We start from the raw sequence: 15,674 nt of genomic DNA on the forward strand, positions 1-15,674 counted from the left end.
AACTTTCTAATACATCACACGCTTTGCCCTAGCAATTTTAGTTCTAGAAATTTAACCCATGTATATATTGGCACATGTACTACATACAGAAGTTCACAGTCATTTATTACATTATTGTTTGTAATAACTTGAGATTGAATTGCTAATGGAAATCTTCATTGACAGGAAACTGTTTATATATATTATACTATATAAACATTCAATAGAATGAGAAAGCTTTCTGTGTCTTGAAAAGATCTTCAAGATACATTCAATAAAAAAAAATGAGATGCAGAAAAGTATGTGAGAAGAGAAAGGTAATGTTGGTAAACACATGAAAGGAAATATTCCCTTCTGTACACACAAAACTATCTCTCCAAGAATAAAAAACGAATTAATAGGACAGGTTTATGAAAATTAATGAATATGGGGACAGAAATAGAGGAAGAATTTGTACTATATCTTTTTATTCTTTCTAATATTTGAAAAATGTGAATGCATTAAAATGGAAAAACTTAAATAATTACATTCAGTTCCGCTCTAATATGGTATGTGTGTTACTAAAAAAAAATCACTGTTGGCAGGACCATGCAATAATATCATGCTATAAGGAACTACGACGTTTGTAAGGAAAAATAAAGTTAGGGGCATAACAGTTAAGAATTTTGTCACTGGCTGGGTGCGGTGACTCACGCCTGTAATCTCAGCACTTTGGGAAGCTGAGGCGGGTAGATCACCTAAGGTCGAGAGTTTGAGACCAGCCAAACCAACATGGAGAAACCCTTTCTCTACTAAAAGTACAAAAAAATTAGCCGGGCATGGTGGTACATGCCTGTAATCCCAACTACTCGGGAGGCTGAGGCAGGAGAATCGCTTGAACCCGGGAGGCGGAGGTTGTGGTGAACCGAGATCATGCCATTGCACTCCAGCCTGGGCAACAAGAGCAAAACTCTATCTCAAAAAAAAAAAAAAAAAAAAAAAAAAATTGTCAGTGGCACATGAAACAAAAAGAACAAAATCTAACAAAAATGATAGTACAGTTTTGCACATGTTAAACACTTAAGGAATGCATAAATATCACAATGATTATGGAACTTTATCTTGAGAAAAACCTCAAGTGTGCTTTTGGAAGTGTATATCAGAAGGGTTGCGGCTTGTGAGTTATTGTGTAGAGGAGGAACAAGGAGGATCTGAAATCTGATGGACAGTTGTCACAGTAGATGTCAATGGGTGTGTCCCCTGACATGCATGGTGAACTGAGGTAGCTGGTAGGATATTTGCATGTGAGTATTTTTGCATACTTCTATTCAGCTAGATTCAACAGAGTACAGTTGTCTGAGTTCACATTGTCTATGGTTGGGAGAGTCGGGTATAAACAAAGGCAAAATTCCACTATACTCAAACTGTTGCCTTGAAATGTCAATCACATTGGAGCGAATTCAACTTTTCAAAACAAGTGTTATTGAAGAGCTATTAATTTCCGCCATGTAATTTTTTTCACATATTAAACTTGTGAAAAAATTTTACTCTGTTGATTCATAAACATTCTTAAAATTAGCATTAATGTTTCAAACTTTAAACTTGTTACACATGAATTTGACTTTCACTCTCTAAATATTTGTGTATATCATTGTTACCTACACAGTGTCAATTGTGTTCTGAGAGTTGGAAATGAAATTGCAATTTAAACAATAAGGTATGGCTGGATTCCATTACTAGAATAGTGTACCAAATCCTTTATGCATGAAATTTGAGGTGTACTTTCCCAAAACAATTGCTACTAGAATTTGCCATTACCTACATGGAACAGTGGATAGGGATGGAGGGACACATGAACACCAAAAAAGACTTTAAATAAAGAAACCACTTATTAAGTTACTATGTTACTGGGTAAATGTTATGGTTTCTACTTTTTTATAGTTCTAAGAAATACTTAAAACTGTCACTTAATAATGATGCTTGTAATTAGTTACATGGCACTATCCAAGGTAAAAGTTCTTGAACTACATCTTAATAAGAGAAAATGAAATGTAAAAACAAAAAATAAATAGATTGGATAATGTAATTGCTTTGAGGAAAAAGAAATCGATTAACTCCATAAGCTCAAAGCAATAATAATAAAAAAGCAAACTTCTGGTCAGATTTTTTTAAGGTTTTAAAACATGTTCTATAAAGTAAAACATCTACCATTACAGTTATTTGGAAAGAAAATTATTTTCTAAGACATATAGAATAAACATATAAATATTGACTAAATTCTTCTTGGTACTTTAGTTACATTTTTAGAGGAAGTTTCATTTGCAAGGGAATATGATCTGCTTGGCCAATATTCTTATTCTAGGCAATTTTGATGTAATGCACGCAACAAAAGTAAAATGAAACTATACTGATATTTGACAAAAATCATTGATTAGTCAATGAATTCATCATTTTTTCTCAATTTTTTAATTGTTTAGACAATTTACTGTATAGAGGTATTACCTCTTTTAATCTTAGGGGTTTTCCTGTGTAAAAGTCTTGAAACGTTTAAAAACTATTTTGATTGTTATCATATTGATTATCTACAAAGATACAGTTCATATAGGTGTCTCCTGAACTCAGGCTCTTTAACTATGACCTGCAGGGCTGTATATTCTTCCAAGCAAAGTTATCATCATAGTAACATCTTAATTTTTAAATTTAACACTATTTGATTTTTTAAACTATTGTTTTTATAATGAAATTAACAGATATACACTCTGAGGGGGGGAATGAAAAATTAAAATCACACTTCTGATAATATCTAACTACTACTTACACTTTATTTTTTGATTCAAGATATTTATGTTTGTATGCGTGTATATTTGGGAGATACAAAAAAGAGAGACAAAGACAGAGATGTATAGATACACTGGGGTTTTTGGTTTGAACATTGAAGTCTCCACACTGTTAAACTTTGAACCTAATTTTCAATAATTAGTGATTCATTCATGGTGATTTATAATGCAATCCGAGATCAGTGAATATTTATGTTGCTCACACATTGGTGTCTAGTGATGTATTTTTCACGATATGCAAACAACGCATAATTTGAAAAGCCAAGTTAAATACTCATCTGTGATTATTTCCTTTGGGTAGCATGTTAAGTAGAATTACAAAGCCAAAAGGAATACTGATTTCCCTTATTCAATAGATGGCATATCACTAAATATAAATTTGGCCTTTGTCTCACTGTCTTATCTCATTGATTTTTATTGAAATTGTAGGTGCATTTTTTTTCAGTTTAAGTGCAAATGATGTTTTATAGAGCAGATATCAACTAATAAAGATTCCTAAGGGCATATATACATATGAAATGAAAGGATAAAGTATACATTTCCCATTAAAATTGTGAACAGCCTATGATTATTTTGTCAAGAAATATCCAAGTTTTTCATGATATTAGAGTCATCTAACATGCAGTTTTCATAGTAATTCATTCCATCAAATTCTGAATATTCTGAAAATATGTATTGATGCCACATAGCCCAAACCATTTTTATGCCCCTTAATTATTAGGCTAAAATAAGGTAGTGCCTCATTCAACAGACCAAAATTTGTCAAGTTTCTCTATAATTCATAAAAGTTAATTTTAATTTATAGAAAGTAGTGAAAGCACACATAGACATACATAGACATCACATAGCTATTGTGTGGCACCTTAATATACTTTAATAATTTTTGTACCTTAAAAAGACATCAAGTTACAAGTTGAAGATAAGATCTATGTGTTTTATTTTTATTTTTATTTCTATTTCTATTTATTTTTTGAGACGGAGTCTTGCTCTGTCACCCAGGCTGGAGTGCAATGGCGTGATCTCAGCTCACTGCAACTCCAAGGTTCAAGTGATTCTCCTGCCTCAGACTCTGGAGTTGCTGGGACTACAGGAATATGCCACAACACCTGGCTAATTATTGTATTTTTAGTACAGATGGGGTTTCACTATGTTGGCCAGGCTGGTCTCAAACTCCTGACCTCAGGTGATCCTCCTGCCTTGGCCTCCCAAAGTGCTGGGATTACAGGTGTGAGCCACCAAGCCTGGCCATGTTTTTTTATTTTTATTTTTTCAGTATCCATTTCACCTTATAGTACACATTTAAAATGAGAAGATATTTGTTATTGTCAATAAATTAATTGACTAATGACATTTTGCTATTTATACCCACTCCTTCCCATTTGGAATTTAATCTTAGAGTTCATTGCCTTCATGCTGGTATTTGGTAACTGATATAGTTCCCCACACAAATTTCATGTTGAAATGTAATCCCCAGTGTTGGAGTTGGGGCCTGGGGAGAGAAATTAAATCACGGGGGTGGATTTCTCATGAATGATTTAGCACCATCCTCTTTGTATTGTCCTTGCAAGAATGAGTGAGTTCTCAAGAGATCTGATTGTTTAAAAGTGTGTGGCACCTCACTCTTCCTTTCTCTCTCTCTTGCTCCTGCTCTGGCCATGTAACATGCCCACTTCCTGTTCACCTGCTGCCTTGATTGGAGTTTCCTCAGGACTCCCCAGAAGCCAAGCAGATGCCAGCATCAAGCTTCCTGTACATCCTGAAGAACCATGAGCCGATTAAACCTCTTTTCTTAAAAATTACCCAGTCTCAAGTATTTCTTGATAGCAATGCAGGAATGGCCTGATAAAATAACCAAGCTTCAAATTAAGCCCTCCATTTTGCTGTCCAGTAGCATAAGGGAGCAGACTACATCTTCTTCCCTGCCCGTTTGCTATGTACTTGTAAATTTCAACCTACAAGGCAGGGTTCCTATTCTGGTACACAGATATAATTCAGTTTGTGATCTTGAAATAAAAAAAGAAATTACACCTTTATCTTCACTGATCTACTAAATAAAATATAGTACTTTTTTCAACCATAAAGATAGGCATAAATAATTTCTTATTTTGTCATTAATAAAAATCACATATATTTTAAGGTCATGTTTAAACGTTATGAATATCTCATAATATTGCTTATAATCACTCCTTTTCAAAATTACCAGAATTAATTAGCCCCCTGCTTACTTATTCAGTAATGTGTATATATGTATTAGTGTATATTAATGTACATATATGTATATTATTATATAAAATATTTTAAAATATTTTGTAATTATTTTATTACAATTAAGTTTCTGTGTGCTTCATTTTATACATTTAAAACCATCTCTGAAAAGGAGGCCATAGACTTCAAAGAAGTCCTGGATTTCTCTACTGACTTTCTCTTTAATTAGCTTAGTGTTAATTTGCTAATTGGGATTACAAAGTTGTTATATTCCCCAGATAACATATCTCATTCTAATAAATTCTTTCTGGAGATACAAAATCTTAACTCAAGGTGGTGAGGAAGACACTTGCAGAATAGAAAAACTTTAGGGTTCCCTTTAATTTATACCATATTATTCTATGTAATTGTTTTTATATATTTATCTACATATATCTCACTGGTCTTGCCAGAGCACAGAGGTTCATTGCTATTATGACAGGTATGCTAATAGTGACAACAAACGTTTGGATCTGATGAGAGTTTAAACACAGGTTTCTTGTTTTGTATTTTACAATACAATTCGTAGCTATGAATTTGAATGTAGAGGATATATACTTTTTTCAAGACTAATAAAATTATTACACATGGGGACTTATTAAAAGTTGGAAAAGTATCTGGCAGGTGTTCACTAGTTCCATTGTTCTGTATACTGAAGAATGAAATCTAATGTCCAGTGGCTATTTCTATTCCCCAGTAACTTCTAAATCTGTTCTGAAATTACTTTAGGACACCAAATTCATGAAGGTGATGACAGAAAGATATTTCTTAGATTTTACAACATGTATATCTTCTCAGATCAATATTCCCTTATCTCCAAAGTCATCCTAAAAAAAAGAAGCAAGTCAATATTTCTTTCAGCCAAAATTCAAACTACACATTATAAATTCTTTCTTAGCCACATGTGCTTCTATAATTCTATAGAAGAGCTTTTTAAAACCTCGCTTCAACTATGCCTGTTTTTAATTTATAGATATTCACAGATTAATGCTTTGACAGGCAATACATTCTCATTTCCTTTTAAAAGAGAGTATTATCTGGTTATTTTACTGGCTCTTTTAGACAATGTTTTGCCCATTCCCCACCCCCCCTCACTTGTAAGTGAAAAGGACAAATAAGATAAATCTTGCCTATTGGTCTGTTTCCACAATCACTCATCAGGCTCCAGTATCAAGAGACAGTGGGGGGAAGTTACATCTTCTCCTTAACATTCTTAAACACATGGGAAGTGCAACGAGCCTCTTAAGGCTCTTTAAAATTACTTTCATTAAAATTGCTCCTCACTTTTGAGAAGACTAAGGATAAAAGGAAAAGAAAAATAGGAAAATAAAAAATAAGAATAAAAGACTAAAAAGCAGACAACATATAAAAGAAAGACTATTAAGAAAAGCAGTGATGAGAGGGTTACAGAGAAGAGAACCCAGTAAAATGTGTGAAAGTGGTTAAAATACAACACGACTATCTTCAGCAAACTACAACTCTTAAATGTCAAGTGTTGAAAAATTAAATGATCTCCAAGGGACAGGGCAGAAGATGTATCCAAAAGCTTTAAGTTCAAAGACATTATTTAATTAACAAAAAAATTTGAGATTCCCAGGCAAGGTGGCTGAATAGGAACAGTTCAGGTCTACAGCTCCCAGCGAGACCAATGCAGAAGGCAGGTGATTTCTGCATTTCCAACTGAGGTACCCAGTTCATGTCATTGGGACTGGTTAGACGGTGGGTGCAGCCCATGGAGGGTGAACAGAACCAGGGTGGGGTATCGCCTTACCCAGAAAGCACTAGGGGTCGGGGAACTCCCTCCCCTAGCCAAGGGAAGCTGTGAGGGACTGTGCCGTGAGGGACGGTGCTATCCAGCCCACATACTATGCTTTTCCCACGGTCTTCGCAACCCTCAGACCAGGAGATTCCCTAGGGTGCCTACACCACAAGGGTCCCGGATTTCAAGCAAAAAACTGGGCGGCTGTTTTGGCAGACACCAAGCTAGCTGCAGGAGTTTTTGTTCATACCCTAGTGGCTCCTGGAATGCCAGTGAGACAGACCATTTAGCTCCCTGGAAAGGGGGCTGAAGCCAGAGAGCCAAGTGGTCTTGCTCAGCAGATCCCACCCACATGGAGCCCAGCAAGCTAATATCCAATGGCTTCAAATTCTCGCTGCCAGCACAGCAGTCTGAAGTCGACCTCGAACTCTCAAGCTTGGTGGGGGGAGGGGCGTCTGCCATTACTGACGCTTGAGTAGGCAGTTTTCCCCTCACAGTGTAAACAAAGCTGCCAGGAAGTTCAGAGTGGGCAGAGTCCACCGCAGCGCAGCAAAGCGGCTGTAGGCCAGACTGCCTCTCTAGATTCCTCCTCTCTGGGCAGGGGATCTCTGAATGGAAGGCAGCAGCCCCAGTCAGGGGTTTATAGATAAAACTCCCATCTCCCTGGAGAGCACCCTGGGGAAGGGGCGGCTATGGGTGCAGATTCAGCAGGCTTAATCATTCCTGCCTGCCAGCTCTGAATAGAGCAGCGGTTCTCCCAGCACAGTGCTCGAGCTCTGCTAAGGGACAGACTGCCTCCTCAAGTGACTCCCTGACCTCCATGCCTGCTGACAAGGAGACATCTCCCAGCAAGGGTCGACAGACACCTCATACAGTAGAGCTCTGGCTGGCATCTGGAGGGTCTCCCTCTGGGACAAAGCTTCCAGAGGAAGGAGAAATCTTTGCTGTTCTGAAGCCTCCACTGGTGATACCCAGGGAAACGGTCTGGAATGGACCCCCAGCAAACTCCAGCAGACCTGCAGCAGAGGGGCTTGGCTGTTAGAAGGAAGAGAAGAATCAAATAAACACAATAAAAAATAATAAAGAGGAGATCACCACTGATCCTACAGAAATACAAATTACCATCAGAGAATACTATAAACACCTCTACACGAATATACTAGAAAATCTAGAAGAAATGGACAAAGTCCTGGACACATACATCCTCCCAAGACTAAACCAGGAAGAAGTCGAATCCCTCAATAGACCAATAATAAGTTCTGCAGTAATTAATAATCTCCCAACCAAAAAAAGCCCAGGACCAGATGGATTCACAGCTAAATTATACCAGAGTTACAAAGAGGAGCTGGTACCATTCCTCTGAAACTATTTCAAACAATAGAAAAACAGGGACCACCCTAACTCATTTTATGAGGCCAGAATCATCCTGATACCAAAACTAGGCAGAGACACAACAAAAAAGAAAATTTCAGGCCAATATCCCTGATGAACATCCATGCAAAAATCCTCAATAAAATACTGGCAAACTGAATTCAGCAGCACGTCAAAAAACTTATCCACCACAATCAAGTTGGCTTCATCGCTGAGATGCAAGGCTGGTTCAACATACACAAATCAATAAATGTAATTCATCACATAAACAGAACCAATGACAAAAACCACATGATTCTCTCAATAGATGCAGGAAAGCCTTTGATAAAATTTAACACCCCTTCATGCTAAAAACACTCAATAAACTAGGTATTGATGGAACGTATCTCAAAATAATAAGAGCTATTTATGACAAACCCACAGCCAATATCATACTGAATGGGCAAAAGCTGCAAGCATTCCCTTTGAAAACTGGAACGAGACAAGGATGCCCTCTTGCACCACTCCTATTCAACATAGTATTGGAAGTTCTGGCCAGGGCAATCAGGCAAGAGAAAGAAATAATGGGTATTCAAATAGGAAGAGAGGAAGTCAAATTATCTCTGTTTGCAGAAGACAGGATTGTATATTTAGAAAACCCCGTTGTCTCAGCCCAAAAACTCCTTAAGCTGATAGGCAACTTCGGCAAAGTCTCCAGATACAAAATCAATGTGCAAAAATCACAAGCATCCCTATACACAAATAATAGTCAAACAGAGAGCCAAATCACGAGCAAGCTCCCATTAAAAACTGCCACAAAGAGAATAAACTACATAGGAATACAACTTACAAGGAAAGTGAAGGACCTCTTCAAGGAGAACTACAAACCACTGCTCAAGGAAATAAGAGAGGATGTAAATGGAAAAACATTCCATGCTGATGGATACAAAGAATCAATATTGTGAAAATGGCCATACTACCCAAAGTAATTTATAGATTCAATGCTATCCCCATCAAGCTACCACTGACTTTCTTCACAGAATTAGAAAAAACTACTTGAAATTTCATATGGAAACAAAAAAGAGCCTGTATACGCAAGACAATCCTAAGCAAAAAGAACATAGCTGGAGGCATCATGCTACCTATCTTCAAACTATACTACAAAGCTAGAGCAACCAAAACAGCATGGTACTGGTACCAAAACAGATATATAGACCAATGGAACAGAACAGAGGCCTCAGAAATAACACCACACATATACAACCATCTGATCTTTGACAAACCTGACAAAAGCAAGCAATGGGGAAAGGATTCCCTATTTTATAAATGGTGTTGACAAAACTGGCTAACCTTATGCAGGAAACTGAAACTGGACCCCTTCCTTACATCTTATACAAAAATTAACTCAAGATGGATTAAAGATTTAATCCAACTTAAAACCTAACACCATAAAAACCCTGGAAGAAAACCTAAGCAATACCATTCAGGATATAGGCATGGGCAAAGACTTCATAACTAAAACACCAAAAGCAATGGCAACAAAAGCCACAATTGACAAATGAGATCTAATTAAACTAAAGAGCCTCTGCATAGTAAAAGAAACTATCATCAGAGTGAACAGGCAACCTAGAGAATGGGAGAAAATTTTTGCAATCTATCCATCTGACAAACGAGTAATATCCAGAATCTACAAAGAACTTAAACAAATATACAAGAAAAAACAAACAACCCCATCAAAAAGTGGACAAAGGACATGAACAGGGACTTTCAAAAGAAGATATTTATGTGGCCAACACACATATGAAAAGAAGCTCATCATCACTGGTCATTAGAGAAATGCAAATCAAAACCACAATGAGATACCATCTTACACCAGTTAGAATGGAGATCATTAAAAAGTCGGCAAACGCAGTGGCTCATGCCTGTAATCCCAGCACTTTGGGAGGCTGAGGCAGGCAGATCACGAGTTCAGGAGATGGACACCATCCTGGCTAACATGGTGAAACCCTGTCTCTACTAAAAATACAAAAAATTAGCTGGGCGTGGTGGCGGGCGCCTGTAGTCCCAGCTACTCAGGTGACTGAGGCAGGAGAATGGCATGAACCCGGGAGGTGGAGCTTGCAGTGAGCCGAGATCGCGCCACTGCACTCCAGCCTGGGTGACAGAGCAAGACTCTGTCTCAAAAAAAAAAAGTCAGGAAACAACAAATGCTGGAGAGGATGTGGAGAAATAGGAATGCTTTTACACTGTTGGTGGGAGTGTAAATTAGTTCAACCATTGTGGAAGACAGTGTGATCCTTGATTCCTCAAGGATCTAGAACTAGAAATACCATTTGACCCAACAACCCCATTACTGTGTATATACCCAAAGGGTTATAAATCATTCTACTATAAAGACACATGCACTGTTATATTTATTGCAGCACTATTCACAATAGCAAAGACTTAGAACCAACCTAAATGCCCATCAATGATAGACTGGATAAAGAAAATGTGGCACATATTCACCACGGAATACTATGCAGCCCGAAAAGGAATGAGTTCATGTCCTTTGCAGGGACATAGATGAAGCTGGAAACCACCATTCTCAGCAAACTAACACACAGGAAAAGAAAACCAAACACCGCACGTTCTCACTCATAAGTGGGAGTTGAACAATGAGAACATATGGGCATAGGGAGGGGAACATCACACACTGGGACCTGTACAGGGTTGGGTATCCCAGAACTTACGTATAATAATAATAAAAAAAAGAAAAACAGCAGAAGAGAGAAATTAAAAAGTGGAAGAAAAAGGAAAAGTAAAAACACAAAGAAGAATTAAAAAAAAGATGAACAACAACAAGTGAAATATAGATGTGAAATGAGTGAAAGGTGGAGGTAACAAAGTTAACAAAGAGCTACAATTATATCAAGAACCATACATTTCTAAAGCTAAAGTGTAATAAACAGAGATAGACTATACATGCTGGAGTTTGAGGTTCTGAAAATATAAAGACACTGTGTTTTGTAAAAAAGAGTTATCTAATAAAATTGAACTTAGTAACTTGTAATTTGAATTTATAGAAACTTAGTAAGTTTCTTGAATACAGATTTTTACACGTTCCATTTATTTGTGGAAATCCTCCATCCTGACAAAAATGTATTTGTTTTTGAGTATTAGTTTAATCTATTCAAAAAGTTTTGAGTTCATGTCTATAGAGCATGCTAACGTACCTCTATGAAAATATACTACAGAAATATTAGAAATCATCAGATGTAACTAAATTTAGACAGTACTGTTAAATATTAGCATTTAAGGAAACTTCTAAGATGAGGTTCTTGTTCTTTTTCTAGAAAACCATTCACTCAACATAAGATGAAGTTCTTATGTTACTACTATATTTACTTGGAATCAATTTTCCCAAAAGTGTCATAGTTGAGGAATTATGGAATTTAAAGAAGAAAAACACTCATATTTCATTATTATGTTGCTAACTAAATGTATAGAATATGCAGTTTGGGAACTTTTAAAAACAACAAATAAACGTGCGTTGTTCATTCCTTTTACTAACCCGAACAGTTACAGTTTATTTTTGGAAAAAAAAAACACATTTTACAAAAGCAATTATCCATTTTTATTTTGTTTACATTGCACTGAAAATTTACATCATACTTTTACAAAGTTTCTTTTCATAAAAATATACTTCTTTACAAAAGTGTATGCATTAATATAAGAGGAGTAGCCAGTTGCAGAAGAAACATTGTTTAAACAAGATCTTAAATGTATTAGCCTTAACATTAATGAATGAATCATTGTTATTGCAGTCATTTGAATAAACAAGAATAAATAACTGATGGCATAAAATTTAAAACTGCATCCTGCCAGTAGAGTACCATGTTGAGAAAATTGTATGAATTTCCAAAACAATGTATCTCAAAGTGGTTTACAAGAAATTCATTAAATGTTGTAGAGATAGATCCAAGCAGTGCTCCCAGGTGCAAGGGTTTCTCTTAGGCACTCTGTCTCATGATACAAAAAGTCAAGACTGTTCACAGAGTTATCCATATTTGAAAGGGACAACAACAAAGAGTTAACACTGGGTACATGATCATATTCAATGAAGTAAAACAGCTATAAAAGGAAGACAATGACCTATTAAATAAAAATGCTGGCATTACTGTATGATACAGTTTAAATGAGCCACCAATAACTTACAAATACATATCTTAATTTGACAATGAAAGAAACCTCTTGTATCTGAAACTTGGTGTTTAACAATAAAGGTACAGAAATTTAAAAATATATAAAAATATGATAAGTCCACAATTTTAGGCAATAAATTTATATTGGTGATTGATAATAATAATTTTTTTCAGTCATTATGTTTAGTGGCTAGACCAAAATATTTTTCTAATCCATTGTTAAATGAAAATTAAAAGTGTCAAAATAACGTTAAATTTGAAGACTCAGCTGGAAGGAAATGTAGATATAAATAGAGTAGATTATTAGGACATTTCATTTGGTCTATCAAAAATATTGTAAAATAAAGGATGGTAAGTTTGGTGTCTCAGATAACTGCAAAATAATAATTTTTCTAGATAATTTCTGCCAGCCAAATTGTTTTTGGGTGAGGAAACATACTGAAGCTACTATCACATTTGGGATTAAAAAATAATAAAAATAAATAGGAAAAAACCATATTGAAGCAAGGAGTTAAACACTACCCCATAGCTCACTGAATAATACTGGTTACTCCACAATGGGGGAATCGGGAGGGTAGCACAATGAACTTGCCCTTTGCAGAAACTATGACAACCAGTCTAAAAGAAGAAGAGCAATATGATGCTAAAGAAATAGAAAGATTCAAATTGGAATGGGCAACCTTATGTCTTCCGAGGCATAAACTAGCTCATAAACATTTAAAGTCATAACTCAATCTTAAATAAAGAAAACAATGCCTCATTTAACAAGAATGAATGGCAGATAGAGTGGTATGAAAGACAGATTTGTTGGCGTGATGTAGCTCAGGACAGTTAAAGAGAAGTCAGTGATCTATTGACTCTTGTAAGTATAGCTCTTATTTCTACCCTATATCTTTTTTTTTAAACCCAGTCCCTCTAATATAGTTTATAAAGCACAGAAATACTGATAGTGGATGCTCCTCCAATATATGCAAATAAGTTTATGTTTTAGAATAATCTCCTTTTTAAAAAAAGCAAATAAACTGTGAGTAAGCACTCTCAGAGTGCAGCCAAATTTCTGTAAAACTCTCCATGGTAAACATGAAGAATTATGGTCCAGTTTATGAAAAAACACTCTTCTGTATCATTCCTCAGGAAAAGGTGACCCAGCAAGTCCTGAAAAGTGTGCTTTAATTTGTTTAGCAGTGAACTAAATGTGCACTGTTTTGTGTGTCGATTTCCAAGCTTCTGAAGAAGGCAAAGGTTGCCTCGTTATACCATTGTGCAAACCGTGTTCAAGTTGGGATCAAATCGTACCGCCTTCCCTTCCACTGACTTTGCGTTGGTGTCATACATGGGATTTTCAAAAGCTGCTTGGCCATTGTTATTTTCATGAACTGAACATCCTGTATACTGTGTTTTAGGTGCAGTCCTGTTGATGAGAACATTGATTAGCTATGTGTTAACTTTCTTCCAGAAACAGCAGACTACAGCTCAAACATAATGTACATCGTTAGCAGATAATGTAACTTAAAAATATTAATTGAGACATCATAAATACATTGTCAACTTGAACAATTTCCTTATTACTTTAAAAACCTGAGTGACTTTTAATTTTACATATATTACTTATTTATGTACAGCATCAATATTAGTAACATAAATATAAATAAATGATATGATGGCTATAATAAATTTTCTTACAAAATTAGAAATTATTATGACTTATTTATAGTATAAATAATAATGATGATGGATTTAAGTCTCATCACTATTTATTTGTTCACCAAATATTTACTGAACATCTATTATGCGCCAGTCATGATTCTAGGCATGGGGTATATCATTTTTTTAAAAAAAGACTAGTCTTTACTTTCACGGAGTTCACATTGTAGTGATAGAAAACAAGAATAAATTAAAATAAATAAAACCAAAAATAGTAGGTAATGAGAATTGTTATGATGAAAAGGGAAATGGTTAATATGAAAAGTAACTGGAAGCCACTTTAGGAGAGGTAATAGAACAAAGCATCTTTTAGGAGGTAACATTTAATCTGAAACCTGAATTATAAGTCGGTTCCGCACAAAAAGAGAAGGAGATTCCCTGAAGAGTACACAATTAATGCTGAGGCCTAATTTGGAAAGGTACTTTGGAGTATCCCAAAACATGAATGCTCAATTTTATTTTTTAAATGGTATACATTAAAGTATGCAAATTCAAAAATTCAAAGAAGAAATGGCTACTCTCATACTCAAGTCATGAAAATAGTTTCTAAAGGATTACTAACAATTAGTTAACCAGACACATGAATTCTGGGTTGGCTGGTAGAGGATGCTGGTCTTGAAATTCTGATTCATTTCTTTATTTCTTCCACCTTTGACTAATGCTAATCTAGTTTATCTTTCCCACGAAGCATGTATAACTTGCTCACATTTGTAATGGAAAAAAGGCAGACTTGCTGCTATCTGTTTCTGGGGCCTAATTCCTAAAAGGGATATATCTTAAAATAAATTTATTTCTCAACTCTGTTGTTTATACTGAACAATCGAATTTCAACTATTAATTTTATTATAATTTGTAACTGCCATTATATTATTTTACTATCACTAATGCATTTTTCTGAATTTATCTATATTTCAAAAATATTAGGTGATTTCTACGACAATAATTGTAAAAGAAACTACCTTAGGTTTATTGGGAGAAAGCTAATAACTTGCTCTTACTAAGTGTGTCTAATACTATAACTCTACTGGATCATATTTTTTTTCCAAACTAGATCTAAAATAAAAACAAAAGCAACATCATTGCCTTCTAATTAGGTAATAATCATGAAGATACAAAATAATTGCCCCTTCTTAATATTCAACAACTTGAAGGAAAATATTACCAAGTTTTAAAAATTCACACCATGAATAAAATTTAACTCAAAATGAATCAAAGCCCTAAACACAAGAGCTAAATTCATAAAACTCTTAGGAAAAACACATGGCCTTGAATTTGGCAATGGTTTCTTGGATTTGACATCAAAAGTACAAGTAAGAGGAAAAAAAATAAATTTAACTTCATCAAATGGAAAACTTTTGTACATCAAAGAACACTCTCAAGACAGTGAAAATACAACCCACGGAAAGGGAGAAAATATTTGCAAAACATGTACCTAATAAGGGCCTAGTGTCTAAAATATATAGAGAACTCTTACAACCAAATAAGACAAACAACCTAATTTAGATATGAACAAAGTATTTGAATAGGCATTTCAACAAAAATGGACAAAGGGCCAACAAGCACATAAAAGGATGCTCAACATCACCTATAATTATGAAAATGGAAATCAAAACCACAGTGAGATACAGCTTCACATGC

General features: G+C 35.2%; 1 protein-coding gene across 2 annotated transcripts in view; it reads right to left on the bottom strand.

Moving 5' to 3' along the window:
• Nucleotides 1-11,693: 11,693 nt before the first annotated feature.
• Nucleotides 11,694-15,674, bottom strand: part of CSMD3 (CUB and Sushi multiple domains 3) — a 1,211,357-nt gene continuing 1,207,376 nt past the window's right edge. For both annotated transcript variants that reach the window (XM_003823338.5, XM_034966508.3), the window contains one exon: nucleotides 11,694-13,743. In XM_003823338.5, the coding sequence (XP_003823386.3) occupies nucleotides 13,584-13,743 (160 nt within the window). In that variant the 3' untranslated portion in view covers nucleotides 11,694-13,583. The remainder of the gene's footprint in view (nucleotides 13,744-15,674) is intronic.

Source organism: Pan paniscus, chromosome 7, assembly GCF_029289425.2.
Source record: "Pan paniscus chromosome 7, NHGRI_mPanPan1-v2.0_pri, whole genome shotgun sequence".
Classification (NCBI taxonomy): domain Eukaryota; kingdom Metazoa; phylum Chordata; class Mammalia; order Primates; family Hominidae; genus Pan; species Pan paniscus.